Raw genomic sequence first — 17573 nt, forward strand, 5'->3', positions numbered from 1 at the left:
GTTCATGACACTTCTCCAGCTCTTCCTTTTACACATAACGAAGAATATTTAAAAACTTTTCCCCACCATCTCTATTCCTAGGAAGCCCTGGGAGCATTTAGATGAGCAAATACAAATACATGAATGCTCTGTGAGACTGTGGCCTGTGTTTCATATTTGAAGTCTGGACTGTAAGGTGACCCTATAGTCAAGTGAATTCCAAAAAGTAACAATGAGGGGAAAAAAGATTTCTCTGCCAGGGTTGTGCAAGACCTGATTGCAGCTTCCTGCCAGTTCTTTGAACTGCTGCTTTTATAGTGAGACAGTGGCTCCAGCTGCTCCACGTGGAGCAGTAATGAAGGGGACAACTGCAGGAAACTCTGTCACCTCCTAAGAACAGCTGCACCTACCACCGCTACGGCATTCTGCCTCCTGTATAGCTATTCAGGGACTGCTTGTTCTGAGCTCTCTCCCAGCTCTCTCTGGGCTGCAAACTTTTGCAGAGCCTGTTGCATAAGCCAAGGAGAGCTTAGCCCATAAACAAACAAAAACTCAGTGAGGAGAACGTTTCCAAGCCCTAGCAGGTTGGTTGGCCTCAAGTTATCACAACTACAGTCAAAAGGATATGCTTCTGGCATTAAGCAGTACATCAGCTTTTGCTATTTTTTTTTATTTGCTAATTAATACCATGAAGCTGAAGGTTTCAGTTATATTTGAAGCTACAATTCTATACTAATTAAATGCTACCAACATTTGCATTATGGCCAATTGTGTAGGATCAATATTGAAAGCAAAGGTGCTTCCTTTGAAAACTGGGAAAATATCAATTGCCCAACACCTTACTCAATTTTAATGGACTTTGTACATTCACTGCTTAATGGAAAAAAGTGTGAGCATTTAATGTAAGAAAGACTTTTTTTTACAGTGATGACAACAAATCCCTGGAATAAACTCACCAGGGACGTGGTAGAGTCACCCCAACTGGAAGTTTTCAAGATACAGCTGGCCATGATGCTAAATGAACCAAAAGGTTAGACCTCAGGCAACAGTGAAATATCTAAGTAAAAGCTCTTGTAAAAGGATTCTTTTGCCTTTCCTAGGACATAAAGAAGAATAAAAATAAAGAACAGCCTTCCCTGAAGACTGTAGTAATTCCTGAAATAGTACAGTAATCCTACCATTGCTTACATAAAGAAAGGTTGTTAACCTTAAATTTTTCATTAGATTATCATATATATGAGAACAATTCTGATTATAGGTGTGTATATATATATGTATGTATGTGTATATATATAAAAAACACACCTGTGAACCTATAAATTACTTTCAAACTTGTATTAAGAGCTACCTGTTAGATCTCAGTCCTTTCTTAAAACAGAATAAATCTATTCTTCCCCCCAGAGTATTCTCTGATTTGCCTTCCCCAGAGCTGGATTCTGCTTCATTTGGCCAGGTCCAGTAAGGAAAAGGCTGTTGATGTCTCTGTAATTCTGACACTCCTTCATCATTCCATAGCTTCTTGCTGTAAAGAGCCACCCCTGTGTTTTTGCAAATGCCTTCTGTTGTGCTTGGCAAGGTTTCTCAATTTGCCTCTTTGTGTTCAGTTCTCAGCATGAGTGCAATATATACAGAAGCTTTCAATCTGTTTCATCCAGTTCTGAATCTCCTTCTAAGCCAGCATTCCTCTGCAGCACTGCTGAATAGTCCTAGGGGGTTAAATGATTCAGTCAGTGGGTTATGATATACAGCAGAACAGAAGTTCTCACCAGTGCTAATGTGGCAGGTTTCAAATTAAAGCCTGCTCTTCAGCTTGGTGTTCTGCAATTCTGCACTGTTTGCTGACAGTGGAAGAATTGGATGGGTTATTACTACAGTTTGGTATATAACTTTCCCTTTTAGCCAAGTTTTAAGCTGCAGCAGCAGGAGCAACATTAAGTAAATACAGATATATTCATATGCACATATATGCATGTATACACACAAATATACACATACATATGCATATAAATATATTTATATCACAGTGCTCCATATCAGGCTCCATATCAGCCTCTTCAGGAAGAGCACATTTGGCTATTGTAGAGAATTTAGCAATTTATTTTAGTAAAGAATCCTAATATGAGCGGTCAATAAGTTTGAATTTCAAGTACAAATGTCAGTCAAAGATGCAGGATGACCCTGATTTACTACATATTTTTCACATGGTGCTGTCTGGCTATAAGCATGCAAAAAGGTTAAAAAGATAACTTGGGATGGTTTCATTCTCAAGCGCACTCAGCTGCAGCAGTTCATTTTTCTGTGAGTTCCCTCTGGTCTTTTCACACTGGTCCCTCCTGCTCGGGGCAGTAAGAGCAGCTTCCAAGTGTTGCTGGCATGAGTCAGGAGCAGCCACCAACCCCCGACCACTGCATCACGGGGCCTCTGGCACAGAAAAGTAAGTTTAGGTATTTGCAGCCATTAATTCCATGCAGCAACCGTGGCTGTATTGTCATCAGCAGTGGCTGTGGGCACCACCAGCTTCATCCAGATCAGAAGCAGGGACATGTCTTGGCCAGAAAACAAGATACAAGCAGCAGCCTGTCTGGCTTTCATGCTGGAAAACAAATGCTGTCATACACACATTCCCTGTGCATGTGTTGAACATGGCAGGTTGTGCATTTTGCTTCTTTAACAAGCTTGAAGTGGCAATGTAAACTCTGCATCAGCATCTCGTGGCTCAGCACTTTCCAAAGTGCTGCTCGCATCCATAATGCAGCACTTACTGTGTCCCTGCACCACAGCTGTAAGACCTCACTCAAGGCCCAGATGAGTCAAAGGGGATGTGAGAAATGGAAATACACATTTCCAAAGTAGAAAAAATTAAATCTATCCTGTTTTCCTTTCTGGCTTTAGAAGGTTTCAACAGGAGAAACTGTACAGCCAGGAAGGGTCAGGAGAATGAAACCATATAACAGAATGCTTATCATGGAGACTAGCAGAAAAGAGAGATGGAAACTTTTTCCATCCATACGTCATGTAATACGGATGTGTCATCACCAACAATCTCAACACAGCCTTCCCAGCCCTGCTCTGGGAGATGGCACAGCCAGGAAGTGCTGGTCAGCAACCACAGCTTGGGAACAGAGCAGGCCAGGTTGTGGAGGAGAGCTGAGTTACCCTTCTCCCAGGTCAGTCAGTCATGATGGCAAAGCAGCTAACACGGTCCAGATTGTAACAACAATGATACATGGAACTGAGATGGTTTTCATTATTCTGAGCAGGATTTTTAGTCAAGTCTAAGCACACTCAAAAATATGCAAAAGCTTGATTACAATCCGGTAACAAGCATCTGTTGTTATGTTCATGGGGAGAAGTTTCTCTTGGCAACTGTTAAAAAACTTCAGAGGCAAACATGGGTGTGAGCAAGGGCCACAGCCTCGGAAATGCTCTTTGAACTTTTCACATCATTGTTGCTGCATCAAGGGCATGTGCAGTACAGAAACACAGAATGTTAACCATTACTGTGGCCCTTCTTGCTCTGGTGTGTCACTCATGATCCATCACACCTTGTGGTCATTTTCTGTTATAGTCAAAAGCAGCACACTCACATTTGCACTCAACAAGTAAATAAATAGCAAATACACACAATTATAAGCAGACTGAGTTAACATCACTGGACCACACTGCAATAAAAAAATTGTTCAGTCCTTGTTCTCAGTGCCAAGTTTCCCAAACGGAATAGTTCACCCAAGTTTCCTTTGTACAACAGTGCTGTCCATCAGCCATTAACTGATCCAGGTGAAGATAATGGCATTGGCAGGTGGATGAAGTAACTGTGCCATCCTTTGATGCACTGATTTTTAACAGCAGAGTAGTTTCCTACCAGAACATAGCAGGAGCATTTTTTCTAAGTAAATGGATGTGCAGCTGCTGCTGATCTTCAATACATTTTTACTGCCTGCTGCAGCAGACTTTTAACTACTTTGTTACTGGCAGATGCCATTTTTCAAGGACTCATTCCTCATCCAGAAGTGTTAGGAAAGGCAGACCGTGTTGGCACGACAAGAGGCAGTGGGCACAAATGAGAAACCTCAAACTTCATCTAAACATGACTTTTACTGTGAGATTGGTTAAAACAGCACTTGGCACAGGTTGCCCAGAGAGGTTAAAGGTACTTTCCATATTTGAAGATACTCAACACATGATGGAACACAGCCCTGGGATCTAGGTGACTCTGCTTCTTCCCACACCAACAATGCTCTAATTCTGCAATAAAGCTCTGAGTAGTTGAAAAGTACCACCATACATGCTAACCATATTGCTGGTCTCCTCACTTACCTTGCATTTTTAAAATGTAGTCATTTACAGTATTTGAATTTGAATTCCATGATGTATTTTCTCTCTGCAAGTTAATTCAAGAACAATTCTATTGCAGCAACACATTATCACAGAATACTGGGTTGGAAGGAACCTTGGCATCATCTGGTCCAGACTTACTCGGTGAAAGCACAGTGTAAAGATGGCCCAGAACCCAGTCAAGCTCAGCCTTAAAAATGTCCAGTGTTGAGGAATCCACAACTTTCTCCCTTGGAAAGATTATTCCAATGCCCATTTGTTCTCATTGACACAATAAATAAATAAATAAATAAATAAATAAATAAATAAATAAATAAATAGAACCCTCTTGTATCTACTCATAATAAATATCAAATATTTTTTAAATGTTTTACTTTGTGCATCCAACCCACCTGCAGCCATCCCACAAAGCTGTGCTGCCTCCACCAGGCAGCTACTGGACACCCTTGAACTGAAGTGGCACTCACTGAGCAAGAGGGTTAAATTCATCCAGTCCTTCCCCATCAGGATGAAAGTGGTCACTAAACATCCAAAAGCCCTCCTGGCTTGAGTGGGAGCTCTGTGCTTTACTCGGGCAATTCAACCCACAATTTAGTGACAACAGTTCTGTGTTTAAAAAGAATCAAGTGAGTTGAAAATCCATCCCATACATTATTACTTATTCCTGTAGAGTACATATCTTCTCTCATATATTATGGCCTTTTCTGTGTTGTGAAACGAAAGGTCTTGCCCAAAATATACGGCTTAGTAAAAGACTCACAGCCATAACCTAGGTGTTTCTACTTTGAATGTTTAACACTCAGGTCACTTGCCTAGAGTTTAGGACTAGTTGTATTACAGATCTATTTTTTGAATTTTGCATTTAATTATAGCCTCCAAATGCTAATCTTTAAACACAGAAATCCTCTGCTCTCCAGAACACGTATCAGTGTCACAGGTTCAAAATCACTGCTGTGATGTCTGCAGAAACTCACAAGATTTTTAATAGACTGTATTTTGATGATGTGAAAATCTGATGATTTTTTTACAAGGCAGATCTAGTATGCACTAAGCATATTAGATATGCCTCTGGACAGGAAGTATATGAAGTGTTGGGCTCTGGTCTGTAATTGCTGACAGCAACACACCAAAGTTTCTGAGAAAGCTATTTCTGTATTGAATTTCAGGAAAGTTGGATTCTAAGTACAGAGTGGGAAACATTTGTTTTGACAGACTCATGAGGACAGCATGCTCTTGTGGTTTTAAAATAAACCTTCAACCCTAAGATTAAAAATCTAACCGCTGTGACAGGGTTGTGCTCCCCACAGAAATCCCGTAGGTGGCATCACAGCACAAGGGGAATTACATTTCAACTGCTTTTGATTTAGAAGGAATGCAGGCACCTTGGGATTTTTCAGTTGTTTTTGTTTAAAGCTAACACTTTCCTACAAGTTCAGTTCTATTTTTTGTGCCACTGCATTCAAATCTGCACAGGCTTAAGTCTCTCTTGCTTTATGTAAATTCATTTCCTCTTGCAGATGCCTACCAAAACGTACTCAGGGCTGCCCCAAGAACGTAATTCTCCAGTTGGGAAGGATACCTGACACCAAGGACACGTATGGATATATTAAATGGTTGGCATGGAAGTGATTCAAATCCACAACCATAATTTTTGTCACCAGCAATCCAAAAAGTTCATTTAACTGGGTACTCCAGGGACACAGGCACATACACAGACACACTGTCAAAGTTTCAGCGCTTGTGAACAAAGAACTGAATATTTTGAAGATTTTTTTTTGAGAGAACCGTGGTTGTTCAAAGAACTCTCGTGCGGACCTGAAATTATCATAAAAATCAGTAAATTCAGCATTATTGTCTTAATCTGAAGAAGAGGGAAAAGCAAATGAGTGCATTAATATCTGAAAAACGACCAGTAGATGTCAGCACCATTTTTAATCTGGCATCAGGGGCCTCCACAAGGGGAGGACTGGGAAAACCAGCGAGGAGTCCAGGGCACGGACAGGACCCAGCCCCAGATCACCACATCTCCCCAACAATGACCATCAGGGCACAGTGCCCCTCTCTCAAATTAGAGCAACATTGGTTTGCTTGATGTGTGACCACCCAGGCACAATGTATATAATCTCCTGTTGAAATGAAAAAGGAGGTAAATTGAGGCAGGGGTGCCTCTGGGCTGAGCCATCCAGTCCAGCCTGACCCCAATGCTCTGCTTCTCCCTTACAGCTGACTTATCATACAAAGCGCAATAAGAAAACATGCTTTTAATTAGCAGTATGGATGAAAGGAGAGAAAAAAAAAGGAAATAAAAAAAAAAATAAAAAATAAAAAACCCCCAGTAATTCCCTTTTGCAGTGTTAACTGCCCTTCTCAGGACTTCTCACCAACACAGTATTTCCAAGCACAACTTATCCCTCTGGTCTTGGCTGGCTCTGCTTATAGGGTTTGTGAATTCCTTTGTCTAAAACTGCATGTTTAACATTTTTGCCCTCCTGTATCCTTAAGAATCCACCTCCTCCCACCCAGAGAGAGGCAACAGGAAACTGGCTACCGCAGCTAAATATCTTCTAATAGTAATGTCACTGTATTTAAAGGTTTTATGACTGCAGATTTCCTGAAGAGAAATCTGTGCTTCTCAGCATGATACAAATACTCCAGCAAAACCACAAGCAGATCTAACAATGCTCAACCACAGAGTAGTGCAAAGCAAAAGTTCTATGCAAGTAACAGAAACCTGCCAGTTAATTTCTCTTCCACCTACTCCAAAACTAGATGAAGATACACAAATTGCATATTTTGGGATATTTCAAGGTTTTCACCTTTTACCCAAGATTTTTGGGTATTTCTATGACAGTTGACCTCATTGCCACAGAGGAACATGTGCTTGAAGGCAACTGAAACAGTAGGAAACATCTGCTCTGAGAAAATGTCTTTAATTTTCTATTAATATATCATTTTGCTAAGCTCTGTTTCCCCAAGAGCTTTGCACTACTAAGAGTTCTTCATTGTTGCTGTTGTTGTTCTGGTTCCCTCCTCCTCTCCAAAATGAAAGCATTCAGAACAGTATGTGAATTTTCTTTAACATCTGTATTATTTTTAAAATATTTTATAAATATCTGACATTTTATTTCTTAGTTGAACAATTTTTATTAGAAAGCCTCCAGTCCAAGGTTTCTAATTCATCTGTTAAAGAACAAAAATGGCATCTGAAGTATCCAGTGGCAGAAGTGTCCTTTGCTCTGTCCAAGATTCCATGGACCTGCCATCCCCAGCCCCTTGGTGCAGCATCACCAGCTTGGTCTCATGCTCAGAGGGGCTCTGGAGAGGCTCCCCCATCCCCTCCCACAGCACCCCAGCATCCAGCAACCCCAGATCCTTTTCATACTCCTCACTCCTGCAAGGACCTGGTCAAAGCCACGTTGAGCAAAACCCAGGCCTTCACAAAGAAACTGCAGAGTGTGAGGCACAGCCACTGCCCTAACAGGTGTTTTGGGAATTCACCTGCAGCAGCCATCCCTGGTGCAGTGTTTAACAGGGAGCTGCCACTCCACTTCCAAACACCATTCCAGGCTCTGACCCAGCAGGAGTCCCACCCTTGTTACCTGGGCTTCAGTCTGCTCCCAGGACATACATTTTTGCAGGACTCAGCAGGTTCCTACAGACACTGCCCAGTGCTGGGCTGCACTGGTGGGTGGCAGCCCCTTTGTACCCGGAGCAGCCACCTCACGCAGCTCCCCTCAGCTGAAGGTCATCCTAAAAATGTCTTCCTGTCCCAATCACACTTGATCCTTCTCAATCTCACAGCCCTGACCCCAGCACTGTCTCTGCACAATCCCACGCTGAATGCACAGGTGGTCACACGTCACCCTCCATTTGTGCCAAGGCCACCCCTGCCCTTGAGCAGCAGTGGGCTGGGTGGATCTGACTGACCTTTATCCATGGCTGACTGACCTTTATCCACGCTTGTTTGTAAATCATGATGCTGTTTATGAAGTCCCAGCACTCAAGTTCCTCATGTACAATACTGGCTCTTCTCAGCACCAAGGCTGCCCGGCAGCTCTTCCTCCATTAACAAGTTGTGTAAATAGACTTGCACTTTTCAAAGCATGAATAACACTAACAAGTGTTATTGACTTGGTCAGCCCAGACAGGTACCTTAAAATGAACTCTTACTCCAAAATGCAAAGGGTCAGAGGGATGCAGCACCTCTTCTGCAAGGAAAGGCTGAGAGAATTGTCCACCCTGGAGGAAGTTTATGGGTGGCATATTTGTGACCTTCCAGTACCTGAAAGGAGTGGAAAGAAAGATGTAGAAGAACCTTTTAAATGGGCATGTAGTGACAGAACAAGTGAGAATGGATTTGAACTGAAAGAGATTAAGTATCAGGAGGAAGTTCTTTACTGTGAGGGTGGTGAGACTATAACAGGTTGCCCAGAGATGTTGTGGAAGCCCCCTTCCTGAAAACATTCAAGGCCAAGTTGGATGGAGCTTTGAGCAACCTGGTCTAGTGGAAGATGTCCCAGTCTACGGCAAGGGATTGGAACTTGATGGTCTTTTTAGGTCCCTTCCAGTCCAAACCATCCTATAATTCCATGAAAACAAGCACAAGACAAAGACTTAGCTGTACCACTCACACTCTGCTCTCTCTGCTAGCAAAACAGTGCTGCAGGAGGGCTGCTGACCAGCCCACCTCACTCCTGTGCAGCCACCACAGAATCACACAGAACTTGGGCACACAGACATGCAGCAGATGGATGTCATTGTATCTATATGCAAATGACTTATTCAATTAAGTTGCTATGGGCACTGGCCCTTCATGACCTGGAAATAATTTCACAACACATGAAAAAAGTGCCAAAGTGCCTAAAGTTAGTATTTCACAGAAATCATCTTTTCTAAAAGGTGACACTGCCAGCATATATACCCTGTGTGACAACACAGCTAACGAGCCCAGTCCACAGGAGAGCATCTTCCACATTTCAGCAACTCGGAACTGCCAGAGGAATTTCTCACCCCTTTGACTGTTTTTCTTTTATGTAATCCTTCTGCTACATTACCTTGACTGTGATTGAGCTGGTGTCTCGGCATTTTTCCATCCATCCATAAGTGTGCATTCCTCTTCAGCTACTCATACAGCAGCAGCCAGTACGAGAACCACGGAGCAGATGTGTTCCCCAGCAAGGCTGTCTCACACCCATGCAGCAAATGGACAGCAATACTGCTTTACAGACTACTCACTTCACTCAAAATTCAGTGTTTTTTTCATTTCCAAACAAACTATAAGCCAAATTGACACTGTCTCTGATAATACAATTATATCTTTCTCCAGAAAAGTCCAAGCCTGATGGTTTTTAATGACACACATGCTGTCAGCTGTCCCATCCTCGGCTTACTTGGTGCAGCTCAATGCACACCCCACCTGCAACTCAGCCTTCAAGGATTGCAGGAACTGCCTCGCTCCTGTTCCATGGACAAGCAGACAGAATAAGAACAATACCTGCAAAGGTTCTTGAGACTTCTACTTCCCCTCATTCTATTACAAGCTGCTCTCAAAAACATTACTAGGTAAAACCTTGATGAACAGTAGTTGATGTGGACCTAAAGAGGATGGGCACACGGCCCATGTGCTCCTCAAATACACGGGGCAGCACCGTAAGCACACACAAACCACAGACATGCCCTGGCACTCAGTACATTAAACTGGGCAAGTGCAGAGCAAAAAAGAACAATCCCACACATGTTTTGGGGTCTGGTACCCAAGTAAGAAGAGAAATGGTCACAGCTGCAGGCTGCTTGTCAGATCTGAACAGCTGGAAAGAGATACGGAATGAGGCAGCAGGCACTAAAGGTGTTAAGACTTTAAATGCAATACCACGAAGTCTTCCTTCATTCATGAATACTCCATTTGTCATTTTCACATGCACATTGCAGAGGAATCAAAGGCCTCCTGACTTTTAAAAAAAAACATGAATCTTTTAATTTTCTTAAGGTTTGGGGGTGGGTTTTTTTGTTTGTGTTTTTTTTTGTTTTGGCTTTTTTGTTTGTTTTTGGGGTTTTGTCAGTTCTGTGGGGGTTTTGTTTTGGCTTGGGTTTTTAGGGCAGGTGTTTGGTTTTCATTTGTTCTTGGGTATCTTGGGGAGGGCATCCCCCTTGCTATTAGCTGCAACTTTTTTTTTTATGTATCTGTACTTTCCTACTTAGCATCAAGTATCTTTCCTACAAAAAGGTGTCCACAATCATGTTTTCAAGTTTGAGAAATATGTTTGAGAATGGCACAGCCAGCTGCAGTAGAAATAAAGCTTTATAGACAATTTTGTTGAGAATTGCACACACAAAAATTATATTCAACAACTACCTGAATAAGCATCTGGGGTTTTCTGAATTTTAAACACTGAAGGGAAAAAAAAGTTGAATGTGATTGTGAAGGGAGGTAGCATTTCACACATGAACACAGTATTGAAAGCCCACCATGAAGGTGTTTTGGTTATTGGTCCCTTCCAAAATGCCAGTTTACCAAACAATATTCACTTAACTCCCAGCACATGAGCATATACAGAAGAACCATGACCAATATAATAATAATCCTTCCTACTACATATTCAAGTAATGTTACCACACTATTTCATATGCACAAAACTCAAGACAGCACAACGCTCTCCACACCAATGTATTTCAGAAGCAGAATACATGCAGATTTGGGGCTTTTTCAGTACCATATGAAACAACTACTTGCAACAGTCATCCTGCAAGCCAACCAACATTCTTCCCAACTGGGCTTCTTTCACAGTGGACCAGAGCTCCCTTCATCACATGCTTCAAGGACTTGCAAAGTCTGCTGCAGAGGGCAGCTCCACTGTTTTCCCATTCCCATATCCCATCAGTGTGAGGCTCTGTTGTCAGAGAAATGCCAGAGAGCCAATTACCACACTGCCTATGTGGAGCCCGAGGCAGGGGCAGCAGTGTCTTTCCTAACACCTTCTATTGGAATGACTTTACCTGTGAAAAGCCAAAAGCAAAAAGCCTGATTTACTTAAAGCCACTGATTTTTAACTTGGCTGTTTTCAAGCTCCTTGGCCTTCCTGAAAACCACAACCATAACTATGTTCTCAGTCACCACTTTCACAATTCAAAATTCATCTGGTTTTTATTTCTACAGTACCCACTTAACAAGAGCACAAGCATTTAGTGATAGCAAATTAGTACCAAGATTTAGGAATATCAGTCTCTAAGAAAAAATGCAGCTATTAATATCTGAGATACTACATAATTACTATATGCACTAAGATCTACCTGAAGCATCTAGATCCAAGTTCTCCATCTTACTTTCTCCTACTTTCCCCTCTTGTCTCTTTCAACAGCCATTTTGTACCAAAAGAAATGTTCACATGAAGTTCCCTTAATGTATTAAAAGAGGTTGGAGGACGGATATGCAATCATTTGCACACACACCTAACAGAAAGTTAAAAATCTGGTTTATTTGAAACTGTGAAATAAAAATCCAATAAATAAAATGTTTAACATCAACACTGGACACTATGTAGGAAAACTCTGGAAAAACTGGATTGTTCCCTCAGTCCCCCAAGCACAGACGAACCACGAAATTACTTCCCAGCTCCCCACAGCCACGTTGTTCTCTCCACAATCTTCCCCCATTCACAGCAAGCCTTCCCCAGATGCACACTGCCAAACTCCCCCATGCTAGAGTCTCACCAGTACCAGCAGAACCGCCCCAAAGAAGACAGGGCTCACAGGACAGGGGCTGTAAGAGCAAGTGCTCACATTTCAGGACTTCTAGAGCGCATCTCTCTTCCTCACCCAAAGCCCTCTGAACAGTTTTCATGAACTGTGTGCTATGGCCAAGTATATTTTACTTTTTAATTTTTAAGGAGCTATTATGAGGCCATAAGAACACATAGTTTCTCAATCACTTTTTGAGGTGGGGCACAGAATTGATCCCATAAATAATGTTTGTTTAACACTGCTATTAAATTACTAGGTTTTTCCAAATTGCAGGTTCTCTCTAAGAAACCATATGTTACATACACATTAAAACTCTTTGAAGCAATCAATATGAAAATATTAAGATTTTATCCAAAATATAACTCCAAACAGCTTATAGAACCTCAGGCAGGAAGTCACCAAATGCTGCTAAAAATGTCACACCCTTTCAGAAATAGCAATAAAACATTCTGTATCTGCTTTAGAAACTATGGCACAGGCCAAAAGTCTACTTACTACCTTAAAAAACAGAAGTAAGCTTGGGCATATCACTCTTTCCTTCTATCACTGGCACAAGTGAACTCTTTTTTTTTTCTTCTTAGAAAGAAGGGTGGGGAGAGGGGGATGAAAAGGAGGAAATAAAACCAATGCATGTTACAGGTTATTTATTATGTAACTGGCTGTTGATATTGGAGGCACTCTTTGACAAGCCAGATGAAAACAAGCATATCCAGAAAGGACAGTACTCAATAAGGCCTCGATGTGGCCACCAGGTTGTGCTTCAAATCAAGTGAACCTTCCCAACAGCTTTTCTGAAATCTGCAACAAAGATGTTAGTCCATACTCAAGGTAAATCTGTTTGGTTTTTATACTATTGTGATGCCCTCTAAAGACCAACAAGCACCACCCACTACATGAATATCACTGGCTCATGTACTCAACAGCTTAAAGTCTTGATGCTAACAATCCATCCAGGTTTAGTTTGTACCATTTCTGACCCAAGGGACTTCAGGCCAGGGATATAATTTGCTGGGGAGTAGGCTCTGTTCAGTTATTACCTTATAAAACAGCAATTTAAAATGTCAGACTTTTCACCAAATTTGGGTGATATTTGGATAGGGCTTCTACACATATGCACAGAGGTCATACACTCCATGTATCAAAGCAATGTGACACTCTCCAAAGCAGCTTTGTTTTTTGAAAAAGAAAACAAAGTAAGTGCTGCTGCCAAGCTTTGAACAACAGATAAACAACCAGGCCTCAACACCTAATGAAAAGGATAAACACTTCTGGTTAGCAAGATCTATTTAACAGATAACACAACCATTTCAAGCCAGTTCACTGTAACACTTCAGTGGGCACCCAAAAGCCCCTCAGTCCTCACCATGTCAATACTCAGCAGGAACTACAGATCACCAGACTTAACAGGCACAGGTATCCTGACTGAGGACAAAACCACAATGCCAGGTATTTCACTGCTAACAGTGCACTGGGAATTTGAAGGGGCAATGGATGTAATGGCTGCAATCACTTCTTCAGTAGATAAACCAGAAATAGTTCAAAAGTATCAGGACTTAAAAATACAAATAATCAAATACATCTTTTTCACATAGTTCATCTTGTTATTTTAACCACCGTTACACATTTCATTACTTAGAAAAGCTGACACTGCAGAAAAATAAAATAAAATAAAATTTGGTTTTAATAAGGACATGGGTTTTACATGGTGGTATAAAAAATGCAATGGGAGCCTGGAGGGGAAGAAAAAGAAATGGAAGTGGAACAAAACAAAACAACAAAACAATCCTCCCCCCAAAAAGTAAAAACCACAAAAAAAAAACAAACCCAACTCACAACACTACCCCCAAGGAAGGTAAAAAGCTAAAAGCTAAAACAAATTCCAGATGTTTAAGTCTGAAGGTTTTAGCTTTCAAAATACACAACTACGTGTGCCTTTCACAATAACAGTCACAAGTGAATGATACTTTTTGTATTACTGCACCCTTCAACAGGCCAGTCTGCAAGTTAAACAATATAATAAACTGCTAAATTGTAAGTAAGCAATTATGGATTGCATTTAGCTATTATAAAAAGCTGGGTTACACATCCAATGGTCCATCTTTTAAATTCAAACTGTGCTTAATGTTTTTTAGTTCAGACATACTGAAACCCATCAGCACAGACGGTCTGTGACGTTTTATCGCCCTTAAGCATCTATTCCTCATTTTTCCAAAGAATGATACAACATCAATTTTCCACGCATATAGCAGCAAGGAAAGTAATTCCACCTCTTTTTTAGAAGGATATGGCCTCTTGTGAAAGTAGTCTGACAAAAACTGTCTCTGTGCCTCATATGAATTGTGATCATACTGATTAGGATCTACCGCTAGAAAGCGGAAATCCTCACTAGAAGGAACCTTCCTCATCTCAGTCCTAATTTTTTGTCGTTTGAAAGGCACCACCCCTGAATTCACTTCGTTCTCTGGAGACAGAGCTATGCCAGTACTTAAGCCCAGAGGCTGCTGTTCCTTATTCCTTTGGTCTTCTGCAACAAAGCAGGAATCTGATTGCTTTCTTTTCAGTAACACAGAAATATGCTTCTCACCATTCACAAACAGCAGCTCTTTCCTCTCAGTGCGCTCAAGCTGCATCTTCAGGCTCGAGTTGGTGTCTTTGGGAGCACTTCTACAACGGAGCAAATGTACAGCAATAGCCGTGAGAGTCATATTTCCAGGGTACACACCACAACAGTGGATGCACTTGAAAGCAGGAGACTTTAAAATCGTATGCACAGTCGGCATTATATGATGCCTCTCTTTCAAATGCTTTTCATAGGTTTCTCTACCAGCAAACGTACCTAAGCAAAAGGGACAGGTGAACATTTTTCTGGTGCATCTCCTGTTCACTTGCGCTGTCTGAGGTTTCACTTTGATGTAAACAGGGACAAGAATTGTTGAATATACTCCAACAAGAACTGCCAAATGTACTTCTTTTTCACCCATGTCTTCGTCTGGTAGCACTGTGTTGAAATCGAAGTGTGGAAACACAAGGCCACCCTGAGCATCATTACCTAGCTGAATTCCTCTGTTGCTGTAACTTGCATGCAACTGCTTTCTCCCATTGTGTGCGGTTTTGTTGTGCTCCACAAGGCTTTTTAAGTCATAGAAAGTACCTGTGCAAAACAAGCAAGATAAGCCATGCATGAAGATATGCTTCATGAGCTCTGCCTCACAGAGAAAACATTTACAAGCGTAACACCGGATCGCCTTTTCTGTCATCCTCAGAAAAGGTGCGCAAGCTGCAAGTTTGTGAGGTTCTGGGGTTTCTACTTTTATTTCACAAGGTTTGTGGGCCACCTCCATGTGCACCTCGTAGACATTTGACGGGAAAAGCTCATTACAAACAGGGCAGGTCTTCCACTGCTTGGCCTGTCTGACGGCCTGGCTTGTTTCAGGAGCAGGCGGGGAGGCCTGTAAGGATACATTCTCAGAGGTCGGAATCAGGGGAGGAGAGGGAGCATTGGCTGGTGACTGGGACAGCTGAGCCACTGACCCCGACTGCATGAGCTGGACAGGCACCTGTGGAGGTGTCACAGTCGCTACTCCACCGCCAGGAGGTACAGGCAAAGTAACTGAGACGGGGACCAGCGTGAAAGTAGGTATCCCATTAACCTGCTTGCCAGTGGGAATCAACTGCCTCAGTATAGAGCCCGCGGTCAAAAAAGCCGTACTTTGAGAAACTGGAGGCTGAACTGGCTGATTTACTGGGATGACTGCTGGGGTAACAGGTTGATTAAGCTGAAGGAACCCAGGTCCAACAGGCTGTGTGACAGGAACCACCCCAGAGGCAACAGGCTGGTTAAGCTGGAGAAGACCTGACCCAACTGTCTGTGTCACAGGAAGTGACTGGCTGACAGACAGAATTCCTGGAGCAACTGGCTGATTCACAGGGAGGACTCCTGGTGCAACTGGTTGATTCACAGGGCTGACAGGTTGAGTAGCAGGGAGCGTTCCAGCTGGAACTGGACTGTTTATAGTACCAACAGGTTGATTAACAGGAAAGAGCCCCGGCCTCACTGGCTGATTAAGAGGAAGAACTGCAGGGGCCACAGTTCTATTTATAGTCCCAACAGAATGATTAAGAGGGAGCCCATGAGAAACAACGACGGGCTGTGAAGGTGATGGCTGAATACCAAGGTTGTTCTGAGCCACGGGAGGATTGCTGGGCACAAGAGCAACTTGCAAGGACATAGCGGCAGGAGCACAGGTGGTTTGTGGGAGGCTGCCAGAGGCACTTGGGACAGTCACTGGTCCGACTGTGTTCTGAACTGCTTGTGTCTGCACCATGCTCTGGTTTTGATTGTTCTGTGGAAATGCAACCTGGATGCAAGATGGAGCTGTCACAGCACCTGTCGGGACAGCAGCAGGTCCTGCAGATGGAGCGGCTGCTGCTACACCTGGGACAGGCTTTGGAGCAATATACATTTGTTTCACAAATCCAGGTTTCTTAAGACGTTCTGAAATCAGAGATCGAAGTTTGTTCTCCAGGTCTCTGTGTGTTTCAGCTGTCAATACATGGTACATCAAAGAATCTGGGTTGTTTGCAGGAGCATTACATTTTTTACAGTAGAACTCAAATGAATTTGGTGTGCTTTCATCACATTTCTCACCGAAATATACACTTAGTAAATTTTCAAAATGGTTCATCAGCACATGTCTCTTCATATTGTAATACAAGGTGTCTGTGAATTGACATTTTAGACATGTGAAGTTTATGATGTCACTCCTAAATTGTTTCATGCCATCCAAAATGCTAACTGTATAGTTCTGTATTCGTTTACTAGATGAATGAAACATCCAGATGTGTTCTCCCACTACTTTGGGATGAGAAGAAAATGTACATTTTGGGCAAGAAACCACCATCTCTTGGTCAATTTCATCCTCATGGCAACGATGCAAGTGATTCTTGAAAGAAGTAAGCAATTTGGATGAGAACTTGCATAAGCTACAGCAGTACGGCTTGGTTCTGTATCGCTGCAAACAAAAGAAAAACATCCACTTAGAAACAGCCACTGGTATCTGCTTAAATCCACACTATCAGCTGTCAAAAATGCTTCGCTGGATGTATAGCATATATCTTCACAGTTTCCTCTGGCTGTGAAAAGCACATTTAAAGATGACATACTTAAGGGGAGAAATGTTTGTGCCTTTTTTATTTTGTAATAATTTACTAAGAAGCCTTAAATGAGTTTACTTCTACCCTAGTTCACATGAAGTAATTCTTAAGCCTGCCTGTTTTTAAAAACAAGAGTCACAGAACAATCCAGGAAGAATTTGTATTCCCACTGCACATAGGAATAGCAGCCCTTTTAATATAACACTTATAAAGCTTTATTTAGTTCAGGGCCAGCTCCTATCTACTGGACAAAAAAAAAAGGCAGGGATTTACTTTCTGTATTTCAACAGCCTATTCTTCACTGAAAACTCTCCAGAAGTTGCTTCCCAGCAAAAGCCATAAACAACTGATTTTTTTAAGAACATTCT

At 42.0% G+C, this 17573-nt stretch overlaps 2 protein-coding genes across 10 annotated transcripts in view; both read right to left on the bottom strand.

Annotated features, from left to right (window-relative positions):
- LOC131575658 (probable 2-ketogluconate reductase) overlaps positions 1-17573 on the bottom strand; it is a 173918-nt gene that overhangs the window by 113156 nt on the left and 43189 nt on the right. The gene's annotated exons all lie outside the window — the stretch shown is intronic.
- The window catches only part of ADNP2 (ADNP homeobox 2), a 43988-nt gene that overhangs the window by 11159 nt on the left and 15256 nt on the right, over positions 1-17573 (bottom strand). For 5 of the 9 annotated variants that reach the window (XR_009276829.1, XR_009276828.1, XM_058831394.1 and 2 more), the window contains exon 5: positions 14636-17063. Coding sequence is in view for 7 of the 9 variants with exons in the window: in XM_058831394.1 (XP_058687377.1) it covers positions 14636-17063 (2428 nt within the window). In the remaining 2 variants the exon portion in view is untranslated. Of the gene's footprint in view, positions 1-6315; positions 6441-7361; positions 8597-11767; positions 17064-17573 lie in introns of those variants that run through there. The other 4 variants (XM_058831392.1, XM_058831391.1, XM_058831393.1 and 1 more) reach the window with 3 other exon arrangements.

Source organism: Poecile atricapillus, chromosome 2, assembly GCF_030490865.1.
Source record: "Poecile atricapillus isolate bPoeAtr1 chromosome 2, bPoeAtr1.hap1, whole genome shotgun sequence".
In the NCBI taxonomy this organism is placed as follows: domain Eukaryota; kingdom Metazoa; phylum Chordata; class Aves; order Passeriformes; family Paridae; genus Poecile; species Poecile atricapillus.